The 20191-nt window shown below is 39.6% G+C and overlaps 1 protein-coding gene across 1 annotated transcript in view; it reads right to left on the bottom strand.

Annotated features, from left to right (window-relative positions):
• CFTR (CF transmembrane conductance regulator) overlaps window positions 1–19922 on the bottom strand; it is an 87585-nt gene extending 67663 nt beyond the window's left edge. Inside the window, exons 1-4 of the mRNA XM_051623145.1 lie at window positions 19869–19922; window positions 9160–9270; window positions 7773–7884; window positions 759–974 (exon numbers count right to left, since the gene is read on the bottom strand). Of these exons, the coding sequence (XP_051479105.1) occupies window positions 759–974; window positions 7773–7884; window positions 9160–9270; window positions 19869–19921 (492 nt within the window). The 5' untranslated portion in view covers window position 19922. The remainder of the gene's footprint in view (window positions 1–758; window positions 975–7772; window positions 7885–9159; window positions 9271–19868) is intronic.
• Window positions 19923–20191: the final 269 nt, after the last annotated feature.

Below are 20191 nucleotides of genomic sequence, written 5' to 3'. Positions count from 1 at the left end.
TTAAACTTGTTATTTATGTCACTTGAATTTAATGTAGCCATTAAATTGCTTTACAAATATTGATTTATCGACTTAGTCCTTGCTTTCTGTTGCATATTTTATGTATATAGATATATATGCAAATGCAAGTTTTAATTAAGTATGCATGCTGTGTGCTGCTGTGCATCCTTGAAAATCTCCTGCTGTGCCTGTCTTGACAAATATTTTTGAAAGATGTTTTCACAGTGAGCTTTATACTGGAATACCTAAAATGTTTGTTTAAATTAGCTGCTTTCTGTGTTGGTAAAGCCATACACCTTTTTTAATCTTTGGATTTGTGAACATGTGATGACACAGTACCTAGAGATCTCTTACAGTATCATTCAAATTCAATCCCTTCTAGGCTATATTTACTTTTCAAATCTTCACCTCTAATCCTTTTTTGAAAATATTCTTTGCCCACCAGCATGTGTTATTCTCCCTTTGCGATACACGTGCGTAACAGGAGCACAGTGGTAGAACAATTAAGGCATCTCACCACATACCCAGCAAGTCTGAACTCACACAGAGGCTGACTTCTGTCAAATCAGCTGTAGAAGAGTATTTAATTTTTAGACTTAGGAAGCGGAGAACTGTCAGAAACTGTTGTCAGCCACATTATTCTTTTGTGCACTTGGTGTACCTTGACTAACAAAACTATCAGTCTTTCAACAAATTGGCCTAAAAGTTATGAGGGTTACAGACAGAGGTTTGGCTATGAGTGTAATAGAAACACTTGCCTTCTTATAAATCAAGCTAAACATTGCTATCCTCATTTGCATTCCAATATGATGAAGACCAAATATAGCAGGGTGTATTAGCAGTGTTCTCACAAGGAAGAGAAGGCACAAGCCAATGCCCAGGTAGTAGGCTATAGATCTTTCATCAGAGTTGTCTGGATCATAGGAAGCTATTATTCTTCCCAACAGCAGAGGTTGTACAGATTTGGTGACCTCCTGCAGATGAAAACAACAGAAAAATTAGTTTGGTCCGTAGTCTTTTCATTTGTTTCAAAATGGTTAACATTTTAATTTAAAGTCTCACCAACTGAGACTTACAGCTTTATATCTTAAATAAGGAAGCCAGCTCTGTTTGCTGTGCAAACCACAGAAAGTTGCAGTAATTGCACAGAAGAACTGACAAGAACATAGCAGTCTTAATCTGTGATGCTCCTGCAACTCCACCAAAGCAAATCTAGTTTGTAAATGTTATTTTATTGTTTTCTACAAAAGCGACAACTGAGATTAGCTTCCAAATTTACTTTCAGAGTTTTAATGGATTAGCCACATCATATGACTGAATCCAGTTTAGCAGGCTGGATCTCTGTTTTGGCCCCTATGGAACAGTTCTCACCACACTTCACACATCACAGGAAGACTCAGAGCTCCTGAAATGAATACCAACAAAACAGCACAGTGAGAACACAGATGAAACATAAAGTAAATGGAAATAGCAACAGAATAAAAGTATAAACAATTTGCATCATCCAACCCAACAGTTCTCGATGTTGTATCCAGGGTTGTAACAAAAGCAGGTTGACCGGGTGTAAATGGTGAGGAAGGCAAGTTTAATGAAAGCCTCAGAGAGAAACCAGTCTTTCCTGTGCTGGCAGTCACAGCACTACCCATCCCGGGATAAGCATCATGGTAGCAGTAGGAGAGGAAAAAGTGGCAGTATCAAAGGCTGAACTGCAAGACATCCAAAAGACCTGCTATAGTCCTAGCTTCAGTCTGCTATTATATTTGTCCTCAGCTTCATTTTCTGTTGTAATTAAACCCCGCTAGTGTCTCATCACCTTTGCCTTCCATTTCCCTTTGCACCCCCATCGTTCTCATACTTTCACTCCTATAACCTCACCCCTTTTTCATCTCTGCCTCTTTCTCCTTCTTTCCTTCCTCAATCCTTCCCCAAGAACTTCAAAAATCATCATTGTGGTGTAGTATAAAACTTACTACATCTTCTGCATGAGCTTCTGAAGGGTATGAAGCATGTATGTGCTCCTTTGCTCCATTGCTATATTCACTGAAATACTTAGTGATAAGAACTTGTATGCATGTCTCCTTAGCCTTCTGTCTGCTACATCTCAGCAGAAGACACCTGCTACTTCAAAAACAGCAACAAACTACTGAATTATTTTTTGTATGATGCATTAAATTCTTCCAAAAGTTTATTAGTACTGTCTTCCAGCTGAAAACCACAGAAACCACCAAACAGAGATTGGTGAAGTTCAGCTGTAATTAACATTTTACAGTGATAAACAGACTGGGAAAATCTCCTTTAATTATTTTTTCCTTCTCCTTTGGGTTCCTTTTGGTCTCACACAAGTACTCTTATGCCAAGTACGTCTACAACCTGTACCGTAACCCTTTTTGAATGTCACTGTTGGTCGAACTGATATTAGTCATTCATTTTTTTCACAGAAGAGATGAAATCTTACATCTCAAACAGCATACCTGTGCTATGCACTGCATTTCCCCAATTAAACACAACTCTGCCCCAATACAAATGCTGTAAACCTAGAATCAGCTTTGACAAAGACTTCAGTGTTATTAGTAGGCAAAGGGAGGAGTGTTTATTAAAACACACATGACCCAAGGCAGCTGTGCTTAGACCATATGCATCCCAAAGCAGCAAACCAAAACTCCCCAAACCTCACAAAATACAAAACAGTCACCTCTCAAGGGCAATGTGGTGCTTTCATACTCTCAGAGATTACAAGATAAGATTTTATATATAGCTTAAAATAGCAAGTTGGGGTTTTTTTTGTACTTACTCTTCTTCCAGTGAAAATGCCACACTCTGCTTTTGTGTTTGTTGTGCCCATAAAGGTATTGCATACATGCCTAGCTCGTTAGAAAAAAAGGTGATTTGCAGACTAAGGGTACTCTAATGGCTGGCAGTAAGTCAAAGATCATTTGCTGTCTCATGAGACCTAAAAATCCTTTGGTTTACAGTGGAGATTTATCAGCTTACTTATCAAAGATATTACTATCTAGTCTATACACAAATGAAAGCGGAACTACCTGTTATTATTTTTCCCCCTTGTAACCTCAAAATTACCCACTGATCCAAACAAGGATAACCAAACTGATGAGAAAGAGCAAAGGTCTGGAGAGAAATGAGAGTACGACAGAGAATACTGTGCTAATCTGAACTGTTACGACTATTCTTACACAATGAGACCTTTTTATGTTACGTGTATCCCCCATATGCTCAATCGCTCTGCAGTTGAAGACAATAATGCACATCTCTGTCTTGGCATACACCCAAGAAGTGCTTCAGGACTTTCATATCCCTCCCTGCCTCCTCACTCACACCCGTGACCTATATGCGAGAACTTCAGGAAATCCTCATTAGGGTCCTTCGGGATATGACACGAAAACCATTTTTAAGTTAATGTTAGCAGCTGTTGTGCCTGAGTGGAAACATACATTTCACGGGGATGAAAATAAAAGAAAAATGTAAGTAAAAGCCAACTTATCCTCACAGCAAAGCACCAAATTTGCTAGTTGGTATGATGCTAAAAAGCATGATTTTTATTTCACCATCATACCACCACCTTTTCTTTAAATTGCAAGACACGTCTGCTGATGAGGTGAAGCGTGGCAGCTGTTTCAAACAGCAGGGGAGCAGATACATTAAGTGCAGTAACTCAACGTGCCTAACATAACACTGTTTATGAGGGAGAGTCATACTCTAGGGGGCCAAAACACAAGTGTCCACTCTGCAATAACATCACTACCCACGGCGCGTGAGAGGAAGGCAGGGATTCAGAAACTACTAGACCTAATGAGAGCAAAGCTGTGATGCTAGTTGCAACAACTATACAAACAGCAGGGATGTTAGCAGAGTTTACACCACACTCCAAGAAAGGTGCTGTGAAAACAGCTCAGGGCTTAGACAAGAGAAGAGCTGAAAGGAAAGTGAAGCTCAAAAGAGCACACAACTTGGTTGCACCTATGCCAATACGGCACAACATCCTGTCCCCATTCAAATTAATGGCAAAGCTCCCATTAATTTCCGTGAGTAGGGCCTGAAAAGAACACCAGCAGCTTCAGCAACAAGTTTTTCCTCTTACAGAATTCAGTAAAATGAGGACTAATGATAATGGAATCAAGAATTTAAACTAAGATTTAATCTTTCCATGTTCATTATGAAAGGTGTAGATTTTGTTTCCTAGGTGCTGAATTGCACGTCTCTCATTTCTTAAGGAAAATTAAAAAACAAAACAAAACAAAACAAACATCCCCAAAAAATACAACTGAAGAATATGACTTAAAAATCCTGCAGCCTTCTTCTGTCCTCACCTGGTGTAAAATTGTACTCCATTAAAATAGTCCACATGGAAAAATCAATCCTTTACAGCACCACAAGTGCATGTCCACAAACAATTAATTTGCCTGTACCCTGAGAAAGGAAGTTATCCTCAAAACTGCCTGAAAAAGCCCTCAGACATGGCTTAACTTTTAACAGGAATGCATTACTATTATAGTTTTGTCTGGCAGACTCCACAGGAACACCTATAATAGTGTATGGTAAACTAAGTTTGTAGAACTGCTATTTGTTTGGTTTTTTTAAATACAAACTCGACATGAAAAAGGAATTGCTGGTTTGGTGAGGTAAAAGGTTGAATAATTAAAGGCAGTAATGAGATGGAAGAAGCAAATAAAAGACAGAAGTGTGTAGAAGTCCACAAAGAAAGGGTATCATCCCAGAGAAGTTGCCAAACAGGGTTATTACCCAGCTTCATAGATACCAAGAGGCCCTGTTAACTGCCATGATTAACTGCCTGACTGTCTAAAGAAAATTTCTTGAGTCAACAGCTTCCATTCTAGCCACCTTTTCTCCTACAAGCCCTGCACAATGGTCAAACATTCCAGTATTTGACACAGAAAAGCACTCCAGAGTGAGCACAGACAGCACTGTAACCATCATCTCCTCTTTCTATTTCTGCAGCCCTGTATAGAAGACTACAAGAACAGCACATCTCTTGGAACCATATCTGCAGCAGTTGTGACTTCAGACTGAAGTAAGTGGCAGTGAGAGGAGACCTGAGGCTCTTCACTAGTAAAAAGAGTCCAGCAAATTGGAGAGACTTAAACTGGTAGAAAAAAAAGTTGCCTTCAGAGCTAATTTCTTAATTCCTCTACTTTTAATCGGAATTTGTGTACAAGCATGTGTGAATGTATCCACAAGAAAGAAACAGAAGGAGCAAGAGACCCCCTTGGCTTAACTGTGAGCTTCTGTCTGCTCAGAACCAAAACGGAAATGTACCAGAGGTGGAAAAGTGGAACAGTACCAGTTGAAAATTACAAGGGCATTATCAGGGTATGCAGAGATGTAGTTAGAAAAGTAAAAGCTCAACTTGAGCTGAAATTGGCCATAGGTGTCAAAAACTTCAAGAAAGGGTTCTTCAGAAATGTTAACAAGTAGAAACAGAGGAATAATATTGACCCACTATTAAACAGGAGAGGTGAACTCGTCACCAACAATGCTGAAAAGGCAGAGGTCCTCAATGCCTTCTTCACCTCTATCTTTACCAGTGCTATGGGTCCCAGGCCATAGGAACAAAAGTTCAGGTTGATGCAGACACCAACCCATCATCAGCAAAGGAAGAGTTGGTGTGTCAATTATTACAGGAGCTTGACCCATAGGAACTGTTGGGTCTGGATGCCATCCACCCTAGGGTGCTGAGAGAGCTGGTGGATGTTGTTGCAAAGCCACTGTCCATAATCTCTGAGAAGTCGTGGAGACTGGGAGAAGTCCCTGAAGACTGGAGGAAGGCTAATGTCACCCCCACCTCTAAGAAGGGTCCAAAGGAGGATCCAGGTAATGACAGACCCATTAGCCTCACTTCAGTCCCTGAGAAAGTCATGGAGCAAATCCTCCTGGGGACAGTCACAAGTCAATTGAAGCACATGATTGGGAAAAGCCAACATGGATTTACCAGGGATAAATTGTGCTCGACAAACCTGATCACCTTTTATGACAAAGTAACCTGCTCGGTTGATGCAGGGCGAGTGATGGACATCATCTACTTGGACTTCATCTACCTGGACCCTAAATAAATTTACCAAAATTGTGAATTGCAAGATGTGCCTGTCTCTCATGCAGCCATAAACAGGAAGGACTCCACAGAAGTTTATTGGGTTGGAACCATTCCAGCATAAAACTAACACAAGTCAGGCTCCAAATTCGATGTTTAACCTGAAAAACCTCTTTGACTTGAAACACTGCCTGATCATTAACTTTTCACATTAAAAAGTTTGTTTTTAATGCTGGAAAGTGTGCAGGCATTTAAGGGCTTGCATTTTCATTTTCAGGATATTCTTATTTATGTTTCAAGTGTTTAATGCAAAACTATTAAAACTTGAGGGTATAGGTATTGGCATGGTTTCACTCACCATACATCTGCCATAGCTGCCATAGACCTGATCATGAACTTTCTTCTTCTACCTACTAGAAGATCTACTTAGCCTGAAATTTCCCTTCTGCAGAGTAATCAGTAGCAAAGTTCATGGGAATGATGACAACTCTCTACACTACTCTCCCCTTTCTGCCTGGGAGTTGGGTCATTCTCATAGGCATGAAGGTTTGCATTTCTAGAACTCTACTACTCTCTTAGAATAGTTCCTTGGGATACTCAACAGAAGGCTGGACAAAAAGAGAAGTTTGAGTTTCTAGCAAGCAATGTGAACTTCTGAGATGTTTTTGGACTATTTTCCATACATTCCCCTTCCTCTTTTCTTCTGCCCAATACAGGATCTTGAAAGTACAGCTAAAATAGATCACATTCAACACTAAGGCCAGTGGAATCAGTTCCTTTCTGTATCAGCTTTCCAAAAATCAAAAAACTGGCCTAGAGATTTTTCTCACATCTGAAAACACTGAGTACATTTGACCACTTCAGGCCATATTGGCTATCCTAGCTGCAGTTTCTGATACCATAGCACTTTGAACAGAGAAGCATGAATTTTAGTATCTCACTTTTACTACTGAATTGCAGAAACTTGAAAATAGGATGTTTATGTGCAGATAAGTTAACAGTAATTTTCAGATTTACAGTCTGGCTATCCAACACATCTAGTGAGACACCATTAATAATAAACTATTATTTCCTGGTGACAGGATTGTCAAACAGGTGGCATTTGGTAAATCAGGGTAATCCTGATTTACCTCACTAACATGTTGGAAAGGTGATAAACATAATCAGTTCAGACTTTCACATCAAGTTCTTGATCACAAATTTGGAGCACTAAGAGCACCAAGACTCAAGGATATTTCACATGGTTATTTATGCAGCATTGCTACCATAAATGAAGACAACTTGTTTACTGCATACATAAACCCGAATAAAGCATTTAACTGTGAAGCTAACTGATAGCCACTCTGACAAAATTGACCAGATCATGTGAAATTGCACTGTTATTTTTTTTAATGCAAGCTTAGAAAATTCCTTAGAGACTTCCTGAAAAACATAACATGAGAAAATAATTGCCTTAGTTAGTGGAGAGGTGTGTGACCCTAGCACTATCTTCGTATTAATAATTTTGAAATGTATATTTTAAAGATATTAACACATTGTCAGAAAATACCTTTTTTTATTAAGGTCCCCAGGTATCTCTCTGCATTTATCTTCTTTATAAGCAAAATCTGCAGTTATTCACAGGATTCTGTATTAATTTAGCAATCCCTAAGACCTGAATTGATTTATGGAACACTAAAAGTTTACTGAACAGAAGAACAAATCTTACCCCTAAATATAATATTAGTCCATAGAACATAAATTTCCAGAAAAAGCATCGTCGAAGAGCATTAATAAGTTTGGGCTTTTTCTTTGAAGTTGCCAGCTCTCTGTCCCATTCTCTGAAAAGGAACCAAAACATAAGGCCATTAAGTTGTGTGAACAAATGCATGGGTCTACGGCTCTGACATGCTTCAATTCATTCCAGTATATCCAAGGAGATCTAGCCAAGGTGACAAATGAAAGAAAGCTTTGCAGAGACCCCAAAGACCTGGCCTTCATTGATTTGATAGATCAATAGAAGTTCAAACCTAGTTCAGTCCCGTATTTGGCAGTTTTAAATACCCAGCAACACATCACCCCACAGGGAATTAATTCATGAAAAGGTCACATTGTCTGTTTTAAAGAAACCTCCTGTACTTAAGACCAAAGCACAAATAATAGGCAAATCAATGTTTTGGAGCTCATCCAGTCTGCAAAAAAGACAACACCAACAACAGAAAAAATGTAACTTTTCTACTGCACAGCATCATTTTTAACCTGTGCTGCTGGGACAATAATTTTCTATTTTATAATAAATTGCTGATCAGAAGCAATGCTTTATACAGAAAGTATATCTTCAGTCAAAGTTTAACTCACAGATTAAAGTACTCCTAAGCTAACTCAGCTAACTCTCTTCTCCATTTTTCAAGCAAATACTAAATAATCAGAATATTACATTTATAAACTCACAAAATGCATAAAGTGTACCAATGTTCTCAGTACTTTCCACCAGTTTTTAATATATATGTTACACAGTAATTAAGTTTAATGGGATGGGCACAACAGTGCAGATGTGAGCTGCCCCAACAAGCCAGGGAAAGCTACACCGGGCGCTGGGGCTGAGGGACTGGATTGACACTTGTAACTGTAAGAGTTCATCTCAAGTGTAGCACAGTTTCAGAACTAGGACCCACTGAAATAGGGCAGAGAAGAGGGGATGTCTAAATGAGGAAAGTCAGGGTATGATTTCTGCAGAAGCAGTTAGTCTTTCAATAGGGGTATCAAAGGAATTTAAGAAGTTTATTTAACTGAAGAAAAAATAAAACCAAAGTTTTACAAGAATACTTTGGGAAGAAGGAACTAACATTGAAACAGTGAGACTAGCCTCTCTAGTCAACAGGGAGATGTCACAGGTAGCTCTAAATAGTAATTTAGAGCACCTAGGTGATAAATCTGCACTAGGGATCCCAGTCAGCTCTGAAAGACAACTCTGCGTTGAATGAGAACACACTTGAGCCAGTCAGTGGGTGCAACCAGCTTGCACCCAATGCTATCGTAACATTTTATCCAATATCTTTTTAATGAAAAGTGCAATGTGATTTCTGAAACAAAGTTACTTCATGAATCTTTCATACCTTTCTAGTTTTTCAGACAGATTATCAGCAGAATCCGCAGAAGGGATTTGGTAAATATCTGACAGCTCCAACCGTCGTCTGTAACCCTTTTTCAAAATTGGTTTTGTCCATCTAAGCAGAAACAAAAAAAAGTTACAGAACCAGCAGTTCCTGAGGTTAACACTGGAGTTGCATTGTCTCACCCTGAATATTCTGTCAGTTCAGAGGTGGGATCATGCCTCAAACCTCCATTTCAGTCGGCACCAGAAAAATTAACAGTGGACTGAGGCCTTTGTACTGTATTTCCAAGTATGTACTAAGACCCTATAAATTAATAATAGATCAGAACTATAGTAAATTGGATATATAAGTTTCATTCATATAAAACAGAACATCTTAACATAAATTGAGTGTTCCTTTGACAGATTACATTGCTGTATGCACTAAACAACACACAAATCTTTGCAGGACTCCTCATAAAACCTTCATTGCATCCATCATATGTAAACATTTTGCATTTATTTTTTCAAATGTCATGTTTAAAAATGTTATACCAGTTTAAAAGGCATGCTGAATTACAGTAAAGTATGGAAAAATCCAGTAGGACTACTCTGCAGAGAAAATCTTTATAAGGCCTACAAATCCCCAAGTGCTAACTTGAACAACATTTTGCAGCAGGTTCTGTTTGAAAATCTTTTTGAAAGCACAAGACTAAAACAAAAACATAAAAAAGCAACCCTAAGAACTAACAGTGTATTTTGAAAGTGAGTTTCTACTTTACTGCCCTTGTTACAAACATTTCCTTGAGAAAACAAAATCCCTGCAAAAGAATTAACTTGTGGTTGATTGCAGTTGGTAAAAAAAAAAACACAATCCGACATTATTTATGATTATGATAAAAGTTAAAATCTGCAAAACTTCAATGATTTAAGAATTTGTTGTTGTTGTTGTTTTAGTTGTCTTTATAGGCAACAGTTAACAAAACTGCAAGAGAAATGCAAGAACATTTCCCATGATCACTTAGAAAATACAAACAGCTTATTGGAGATGCTTACCTATATGCCTGTAAGAACATGTATCATACACACAAAGTAATCCACATTCTCAATTGCAGCTTCACATGGTACAAAGACGTTGATACAAAGGTAAAATAACATCATTAGACACTACACAAGTGCAAAAGACCTTAGTACTCTTTAAGACTGTGATAAGCAATTCCCAACTTGTCTTGACAGAAGAGAAACACTTTACAGTTTCACACTTTATATGCTTTGGGAAAACATTTTTCATTGCACTGTTTCCGTCCACATGTTTGATTTTATTTATACTTTTGATTAGTACCTACCCTGGCATTTTGCCACTGCCTGAAGTAACAAAACACGACTGAATTTAGAAAGTGATTAGAGTGGCTGTTTTATCATTTGAAGAAGGCAGCATGCTTAGCAGATCTACTCTACTCCTAGAAATGGTTATTGTTCTACTCAGTGCTTAACAAAGGTCAACACCAGTTAAATTTGTGGTCCATAAACAACACTCTTCTCCCAGTGCAGTCCTTGTCCTCGTATCTCCTCTCACGACCGCAGCTGCAACCATGGTAGGACTCCTTCAGCCAGCTAAAGGAGCCGTGCTGACACCTCCCCCCAAGAACTTCCTAGCCTGCAGCCAAGCTCCTACCACAGGTTGCTAGCAGGGCTTGCACAGAGATGTTCATCTCCCAGCTGGGTTGGTCTTGCTCGGAAGTCCCACCCTAATTACATCTGGCCAATTTGCAAGCTGTGCCAAGCAGCTTTGGGGTGAAATGGTAATTGCAGGAGGAGATGGGCCATCACATGCTGTATGTCTGAGGCAGTTTTGAGTTGTACTGTTAAAAACTGTGAGATAGTACATATTTACTGGGAGTCAGTATATATTTATTGAAAAGAAATGTACTAGACCTACAGGCTGAGAGATTTGGGGTTGTTCCATGTGGGGAAGAGAAGGCTCCTGGGAGACCTCATAGCAGCCTTCCAGTATCTGAAGGGGGCCTACAGAAAAGCTGGGGAGGGACTTTTTACAAGGGTTTGTAGTGAGAGGACAAGGGGTAATGGATTAAAACTGAAAGAGGGGAGATATAGGTTGGACATTAGGAAGAAATTATTTAGTGCAAGTGTGGTGAGACAGTGGAACAGGTTGCCCAGGGAAGTTGTGGAAGCCCCATACCTGGAAGTGTTCAAGGCCAGGTTGGATGGGGCTTGGTGCACCCTGGTCTAGTGGGAGGTGACCCTGCCCAAGCAGAGGGCTTGGAATTAGATGATCTGTAAAGTCCCTTCCAACTAAAACCATTCCATGATTCTATGAATACGTTAGTATCTCTTAAAACCCACCTTTTGCTAGATTCCAAAGCATCCAAGTCACATTTAATCTCTGGATTATTCGCAAAGTCGTGAAATGCAAAATGGCTATACATTTATTTTGACTGGCACTATAATTTGCAGTTATCAATGTTTCTTTACCACCAGGTAATGCAACTCAGTCAGAGTTTGTCAATAAATATGCATCTTGTATTTTTTGGCCTCATAGAAACAATTTGCCAGAGTTAATTCTGAGATTTTTTAGTTTTCGTTGTTGATGAGAATGAGAAATTTCTTTTGAAATTAAGAAAACGAAAAGGAAGGGAAACAGATTGGCTTTATAGCATTACATTAGCAAATGCCACCGGATTACAGGCTGGCATTTAACGAACTCTTCCACAGAGAAAACTGTAGCGCTGTCAGAATTTTGCCACTAACTAGGAGTGTTATTGCCAGTACGGACACACATGAAACCCAGCAGGGGACAAGCTTCAAGAGTATGCAGTAGGAAAGAAGAAAAGAAGGAAAACAAGTTCCACTTCTATTATTAATTGCCTGGTAGCAAAAAATACCTTACAAGCGTGATATATAAATATCATATACATAACATACTGCTTTAAATTCTCTTTTGCAAGATTTCTAATGCCCATTTCACTGTCAGTAACTTTAGCAATATATAATACATTTCCTACTACAGCTTTTTGTTTCTCCAGCATGTTCAGCCTCATCCCACTCCAAGAAATTGTACCACTAGGACAGATGTCTTTGGCTTTCCACTGAGTATTAACACAGACTGTTAACTTGTCAATAGGATTTGACTCTCCCTTCAGGCTGCTTTGTATGTCACTGAAGACAGAAAGAGCCTTTGTGTTGCTAAGCTAACTGCCCAGATCTTCCTCCCAGGCTAATGGATTCCCTAGCTCCATCTGACTCTCTTGATCTTCCAGGAAGCACAGGGCATTGAGACAGTGACAGAGCAGCAGGGCTATGCCATCTGAGATGTAGAAAGTGAAGCTGCTCTCTGCAAGGGTCGCTGATCAGGCTGGTACCATTGCAACAGGTGTCCTATGTGAAACATAGTGATACCCACTGAGCAGCACAAAGACAACCATGGCATCATCCCCTTGTGCATGTAACACACTTCAGCATAGTGCCTGCAGCTCCTAAGGGACTTGGCTTAAATCTTGATGGAGACACAGCAAGGAGACTGCCTCTGGCTTTATCTTACCGCTTCTTTTAATAGTTAAGGGGAGAAAAACTTAATAAATGAGCCATGATTATGATGCTTTGGACCCTAAGTTTTGAAAGGTATTTGTAGAGCCACAAATTCCTATTGACTGCAGTAAAGGACTGAGGTACCATGTATGTCTCAGATATTCCTGAAAGGTCAACCAAACTGGATTCTATGAGAGGCTCTGCACTCCCATCCTCTCCCAAAAGACATCCATCAATCTGGTGGCAGAACAAATTGAAAATTGTTGCTTACTTTATACTGGAGGTGGCAGCTCTACTACACTTGAAATGTGTTTCTCCAAAAGAGTGTTTGCACCACCAGCCCTCTTCTCCCAGCATCCTGCAGTGCAGCCATAAAAGGTGACCATAGCTCTGCATGATCCTTGCTAAGATACGAGCCAAGTCAGCAAGTCCACAGGACTAATTCCTGTACCTTAGCTACCCTCAATAGGGTGAGGTTGCAGTTACTTTGTTTCAAACAGTAACCGACTAAAATAGCACATTATATATTCTGAAAACAATATTAAACCTTCATCATTTCTCCCTTTAAAAACAAACAAATCCATCACTCTGAGCTTAATATTTACACATAACTACTGCAGACCTTCAGCAATGGAAGGTAATTGCTTTGAGTTTGTTTGTTTGTTTTTTTCCCAGGTCACTAAAATTGAGATTTAAATGTCTTCACTAATAAACAATTCTTCACTATGAGGAATTATTTGACATGGAATATATTTAGCTGCAATATCATTGACTCTGCCACCAGCTGTGAGCAGCACCATTTCAAGAATAATCCATGTTCTGCTGAAACCCCAGGATTTCAATAGTGTATCTTAATTGGGATTACTCCACAGCAATTCTTGGGGAAGTCTTGCATTTTTATGCACAGCTTTCACAAAATGACACTTACTCAAATTATTATCTAATCTCTAAATGCTTTTTGAGATCCAAATTTTTAGCAGAAATTAAGTACTTTTTCCTTGCAGTTAGTAAAATATTCAAAGTATTACAGAACTAATGAGAGCTATTTTTGAGGAAAAAATTAAGTACATAAGGAGGTACGAAGATCTTTAAGTAGTGTTACATACAAGTATAGAATACATTCTGTCAATTGTTTAGATACCAAAATCAAGTGTAATATATATATTGCAGTTTTTTTAACAAAGTTTTCAAAATAACATAGCAGTGATGATGTGCTATGAGCAGGGCTTACAATGCTGTTTCAGCACATACCTACAGTGAGACTGGCTAGCAGAGAATGCATCTTCATCTTCATTCTCTTCCTCAGTTATATATCCCATAGCAAGAAAAGAGCAGCATCTTTATTTCACCTGATTCTTTGAAAGACTTAAAATGGGCAAGGAACATTGTAAAAAGTTTGTATCAGCAAAACTTGAAGTGCTGTGATATTAATAACTGAACTGCATTTATAAAGCTCCCAGATGTGTCACCTGGGATTTTCTCCTAAGGCACAGCCTTTCCCATGGAGCCAAGATATTAGTATTGCAGCAGACCACGTTAAGCACTGCCTTTCAGCATCAATCCCCTCTACCACCCACCCTCTTCCATATCTGACAGACAGGAGGACTCTGGTTTCAAAACAAAAACAATGCCATCTCATAATTTGTCTTAAAAGCCTACTTATTCTCTCCTAATTTGGGGAGCTTCATAACAATGTAGCTTTGGATTAGCTACTTGCTGACTGTGAAATGGGTCAATGCAGATGTTTTGCTTATATGAGAGGGAGTGATACAATGAACACCACCTGAAAAAATTGTACCCCCTCTCTCGTGGAAGGCAGTTGAATTGCATCTATAAGTTTACACAGGAAAATTTTGTAATGTGCATCACTGAAATATTCTTATATGTTACTGTTCAACTTGATCTCATGACCAAAGACACAGTATCAGGCTGAGTGAAGGACACAATTTACTCTTATTATTAGACAAGGTATTCCTGTGGCTTCAATTATTTTTGGAGTAGGAGTCTCAGCCTCCTTCCTCCAGTTCACTTCAAGTTTCATATTTTACCTTGGAAATACCAATAGAAGTCAAATTTTCAAAAGGAGTCCAAAACTTACACACACATCTTTGAACCATCTGAGGGCTGACTTTCAGAAGTACAGAAAGTTTGCTGTTTCAAACAGGTCTGAAGGGCTAGCACACCAATGGCTCTCCAAGGACCACTTGTGACAACAGACAAATGACCAGGCAGCCTCACAGGACCAGAATTCATGCTGCAGCTGCATCTGTACTTAGTCATCACTAACAGCCAGGATTTATGATTACCTGGGATCAGGGAGAGACAGGCCCTCAGGACTAGACCCATAAAGGGCCTTAGGAATATACTATGAGAAATTTGTCTTGCTTAAGTGTCTAACCCAGCTGTCTCAGCAACAGTGGAACACCATCACACTGTGCAGTTCAACCCACTTGCTCATGGCTACCAATGTAAACAGAGGCTCCCTGCTCAGAAAGAAAAGATGGGCCAGATGTTACAGCTAGGTATTGGTAGAGGATGCTTCAAATATATGTTTGATATGACCATTTCCAGACACCTGCCCTCCAGAGTGAAATTTATAGATACAAAGAAGGTCTTTAAACTTCCTGTGCAAAACCTGGTATTCTTAGGAACTCAAGACAGTTTCAGGAGAAGCTTTGAGGACAAATGTACACATTACATCCCAAACTTTTCCAGCAAAATAGGCACATAAATGGTTCTCTATTCAGGAATCCAAATTCTAAGTACCTTCTCAGTATTAAATCATGCAAGTGCAAGATTTATATAGTGCAAGGGCAGAGCAGGGACTATCTAGGGCAACACTGACTTTTTAATTCCTTTCTCTGAGGTGATTCAAACTGAATCTCATGAGAATGGCTTTTCAAACAAGAAATTATCCTGGTTAAGACACTCTCAAACTTGCAATTAAGACTGAACTAAGCTAGAAAGAGTCAAAGAATGACCATGACTGTAGCTCACAGGCTAGGTACTCTCAAAACGTAAGTTCTGGATTCTCTTATCCACCCTAAAGGTTATTAACTTCATTAAAAGTGCCCTGGGAACAGAAATCAAGACTTGGAAATATTTTTTTTTTACCCAGTAGACTACAGAGTCACTCTTGCTCTTATGCTTTAAAAAGATTAGCTGAGCCAGAGATACAGAACTTAAACACCTTCACTACCATACACCGGTAACACTGGTCCTACTGCCTAGAAGAGGGGAAGTGTAGAATTGAATTCTTTTTCTTACCTGTCCCAGCACATACACAGCAGAAAAAGGAATCCAGCACTTATCCCCTACATGCTAAATTGTTCTAGGAACCACTGGACAGCTGAAGAAAAAGGCAGCAGGTTACTTTTTCTCTGGTTTAGAAAGAAAGAAGCAACTAGAGCAGTTCTGATCACTGAGCCCTTGTGAAGAAGTAGGAAAAAGATGACTTAGTTTGTATTTCTCGTTTGAATTTTATAATAAATCAGGCACTGAACTAATTGGTCCTCCCAAGACAGCAGTCATATTTGGTACTTGCCAAAGCAAAAGCATAGGCTTAGAGAGTTGGACAGGGGCGCAGTGATTGCCTTTTGTAAACTTGTATTTGAATATCTACATTTGCATGTAAAAAAAAAATAATTAAAAAAAACAAAACAGACTTCTCCCAAAGTTGTAGCTATTTCTGAAACTCCAGCAAGTACTCTGTGTTCTGGTACTCAGCTAAAAATTGATTAATTCATTAACTTGCCTTAATAAAACCATAAGAATACTTCCTCTTTTCAGTTAATCTACAATAAAAAGTAGGTGATCACAAAGTACTCTGGTGCTGTTTGCTACAAAACATATGGCCTTGAGCCTGCAAAACTCCAAGAACATAAGTAACTTATAAAGACAACAGTGAAGCTTCACAATGAATGTCAAGTTAAGTATACGACCATCTGGCTGCTTCTGCATAAAACTCCATTCTCTTTAAACAAAACAAAAAATTGTGAGAGTGCAGGTAAATGTATTGCATATAGTTGAGAACAAAAGGAATCAACTCTAAAGATACAGTAAGGAAAATAAAACAAAACAGAAAAAAAAAAACAACCTGAAATCCCAAATAGTTAACATCTAGTGTTTTTAAATGGAAGATCTTAGACTGCTTGTCTTCACTTCTTAACCACCAAAATCAGTTTCTAGATTAAAATTGTTGAAATTTTAGGAAGAAAGATGATTTTGAATGTCTAAATACTTTCCATCATGACCAGCCCAAGCAATTCTCTTTTTTTGCCCCATCAGAGTTGCTAGTCTTGGAAATCCAACAAAAGGGTAAAATTTTACCTAAGACACTACTCCTTGTATATATGTGATTCTTTCTCACTTTTTGGCATAAAGAATTTAGAAAAAATGTACAAACAGTATTAAAACATGTCTAAATTATTCACTTATGAGCAAGGAGCTCCATTCTTACTTTAACACATGTAAACCTATCTCTCCAGCCCAAACAGGATACACTGTGTAGCAATAAAACCTTGCCAGCAGGTTTATAGATATCCGTAACAAGAAGCTGACAACAGTTTGTACAATATTAAATATCAGTATTATATTTATCAGCAAGATTTCCTGAATAATAGCAACTAAAACCTTTGCATCATTTTTGCCAACACGACCTTCAGCTTATTGCCTTATGTTCAGATTGGTACTTCACAATAACTGCATAGGAGCCTCCTAGAAAAGTTACTTCACTGCAGCATTCTGCAATGTTGTATTTTAAGGCGACAATTTCATAATAATTGGGAAAAGCAATCTTTTTCCATACACACCTTTCTGGTTTGTATTTTTTTTTGTAATGAAAGAATTGGCTACTTATGACAGATATAATGCCCCTGAGTTCTCTCACACACATTTCATGGAAGTAAAGCACATAAGAAACTGTAGGCATGTCCTGGAGTGCTTTACTAAATATGATCAGTATCAGAAGCAAATTACGTGTGTAGATTCAGTTAAACACTAACAGAATATTCTGACATCTTAGAAAACTTTGTTCCAATCTCTCTCATTAATCACTACTTTGTGAATGTTTCCAGTTGAGTGGACAGGTCTCTTGTAACCAATATGTAGCAAATGTTTCTGACTTTGTAAAGCTCAACACAAATACCATGTCTTAAAGTGCTGTGAAATGTTTATACTTTGATAAATCTTTTATCTGTGCAACTTACCTTTTAATTACCTTTAGTTACCTTTAACTTACTTTCTGGCTTTCACTTTTGTGGCCTGTTCAATTATTTCATATATTTGTCAAGAAACAAAGACATTCATAGAGTATGTGGTAAAACACAAGTAAGCAGAGACACTGTCATTCACAGAAACATCTCTCCTAAGAACCGTATTAGGCACTTTATACATGTACACATATTTTGCTGTTCTTACACACCGAACTGAATGTTTACATTAATAGCCTGGGTTTTCTATGAAACAATGTTACCATAAAGTTTTGTAAAGAAATGTCACTGCTGTATTCAATATTAATTATAAACACCTCTTTAACTTTATACACTTAATTATTATCATTTCAGTTACAAGCAGATAGCTGATGCAATATAATGTATCATGCATGATAAGGACAATTCAAATGCCATCTCATTGACTTAAACACTTTGATTTTAGAAGACCAGGTCAGGTCCAAGAACAGTTAAGTATGCTCTTAAAGAGCATGAACTGCATCTGGTTTCAGCCACAGAAACTTTAAGCAAGGTAGGAATCAGAAATATATTTGCTTTAGCTTATCGGGTCTTTTCCTGACACCTTCAGCATCACAGGTTCTAGGAGAGCACTCCTCTCTCTTTACAAGTAAATAACACTCAACAGAACAAGAGGCAATTAAGTTAATATGCAGCCTCATCTCCTATGGATTTGTATCTTACACTTGACAGGAGCACTGTCTGAAGCTTCTTCTGTGAAGAATTTGTAAAGGCTTACACTCCCATCATCCACACTCCCTGGCACTAACAGCATCTGAGAGCAGGTGTGGCTTCCTTCCCACTGTAGCACCACTGTAGGACAACTCTAGAATTCTCGCCTTTACCTGTATGCTTGTAAAACTTCAGGAAAAGGTTACAGTTGGGATCCTTCCCTGCTATCACATCTGGCTAAAATGAGCCAAAGTGGGTGAGACAGGCAAACAGAGTGATTCATACAGATCCACTTCCCTTAAGAAATGTTTAAAAAATGTCCAGGCCAACCTGCTGAAAATGAAAGCTATCCCAAAAGGATTTAAAAGTGAGATAAAAGTCTTCAGTTGCACAGGTAGAGACCTCATGCTACTGTTATGGTTTTACTCACATGTTCTCATTTCAGTGACCACGTTCCTATCTTACACAAGATTTCCTCCCTCCCCGCCCCTGCGTTGTAAAAGACCCTCGAGTAACTAAAAGGGGGGAAAGCACCCTCATGAAACAGGTGGTGTGTGGGCCAAAGCCTGACAGATTATTTACTCTTTCCAGTTGGCAGTGTCATTTCTAGCAATGTCACGTAAAACATGTTCAGGCTTCTATATTGTCTTTAAAAGTACATTATGCCTAGGCGTTAGTATTGGCTCCTTCTCTTTTTATTTGAAGTTGTGAGAAAGAAAAGGCACCAGGGACTTTTCTTTTAAGAGAACACTTTCAAGGCTTATAAGGAACTGTTTCCAGTAAGATCTTACATTACACTCACACACTGAGCTAAACACCCGAAAAGCCAAACAGAAGGAATCCTTGCTCTGAGAGCATTTCCCCCCTGCACCCGCCCCTCGCCCCCCACCCCACTGTGTTCTTACAGTTTATAGTGAAATAACAGATTAACTAGTTGAGCAATTTACCAAAGGTTGCTCAAATTATGTCATAAATTCATCTGTTCGGGTCCCTCGAGGGTTTATGGCACCTGACAGACAAAGCCCATTCCTGGCGCTAAAATCCCAGCAACAACAACAACAACAACAAAAAAAAGAAAGATCTCATCGTTTCGGCAGCAAGCGGGTCTCCCACCGCTCTTCCTACAGAGGTTTCAAGAACTAATTGGCGCCTAGAGCTCTGCCCCTTTCTCCACCGACCGGGGGGAGGGGAGTGGCCCCCTGAGCCCCCTCGTTCCGCCGCTGGCCGCCCCTGCCCGAGCTCGCTGTCCCGGGCAGCACATGTCCCGCCGCGCCGGGGCTCCCACCTGAAGAAAAGTTTGGAGAAGATGTTCGCCTTCTCCAGAGGGGACCTCTGCATGGTGCCCGAAGCTGCGGTGCGGTGCGGTGCGCGGGGACCGGCGGCAGCCGCTAATCGCTGACGCCTCGCTCGCCCGCTCCGCTGCTGCGGCTCTCCCACCTTATCCGCTCGGCCCGCTCTGATGTCACCGCCTGCCTCCTGCCCCTGTCCCTCTCCCCGCCTCTGCTTTGCCCAGGTTCAAAAGCGGAGGGCTGGGGGCCCAGCCCGCGCTGCCTGCTCCTTCGCCTCCTCCCCCGCCTCCTCGCCGCGCCCGGCACCGCACACGGGGCG

The sequence above is a fragment of the Apus apus genome, chromosome 1 (assembly GCF_020740795.1).
Source record: "Apus apus isolate bApuApu2 chromosome 1, bApuApu2.pri.cur, whole genome shotgun sequence".
In the NCBI taxonomy this organism is placed as follows: Eukaryota; Metazoa; Chordata; class Aves; order Apodiformes; family Apodidae; genus Apus; species Apus apus.
Note: the sequence above shows the minus strand (reverse complement) of the source record. Positions and strands in the feature narration are given on the sequence as shown.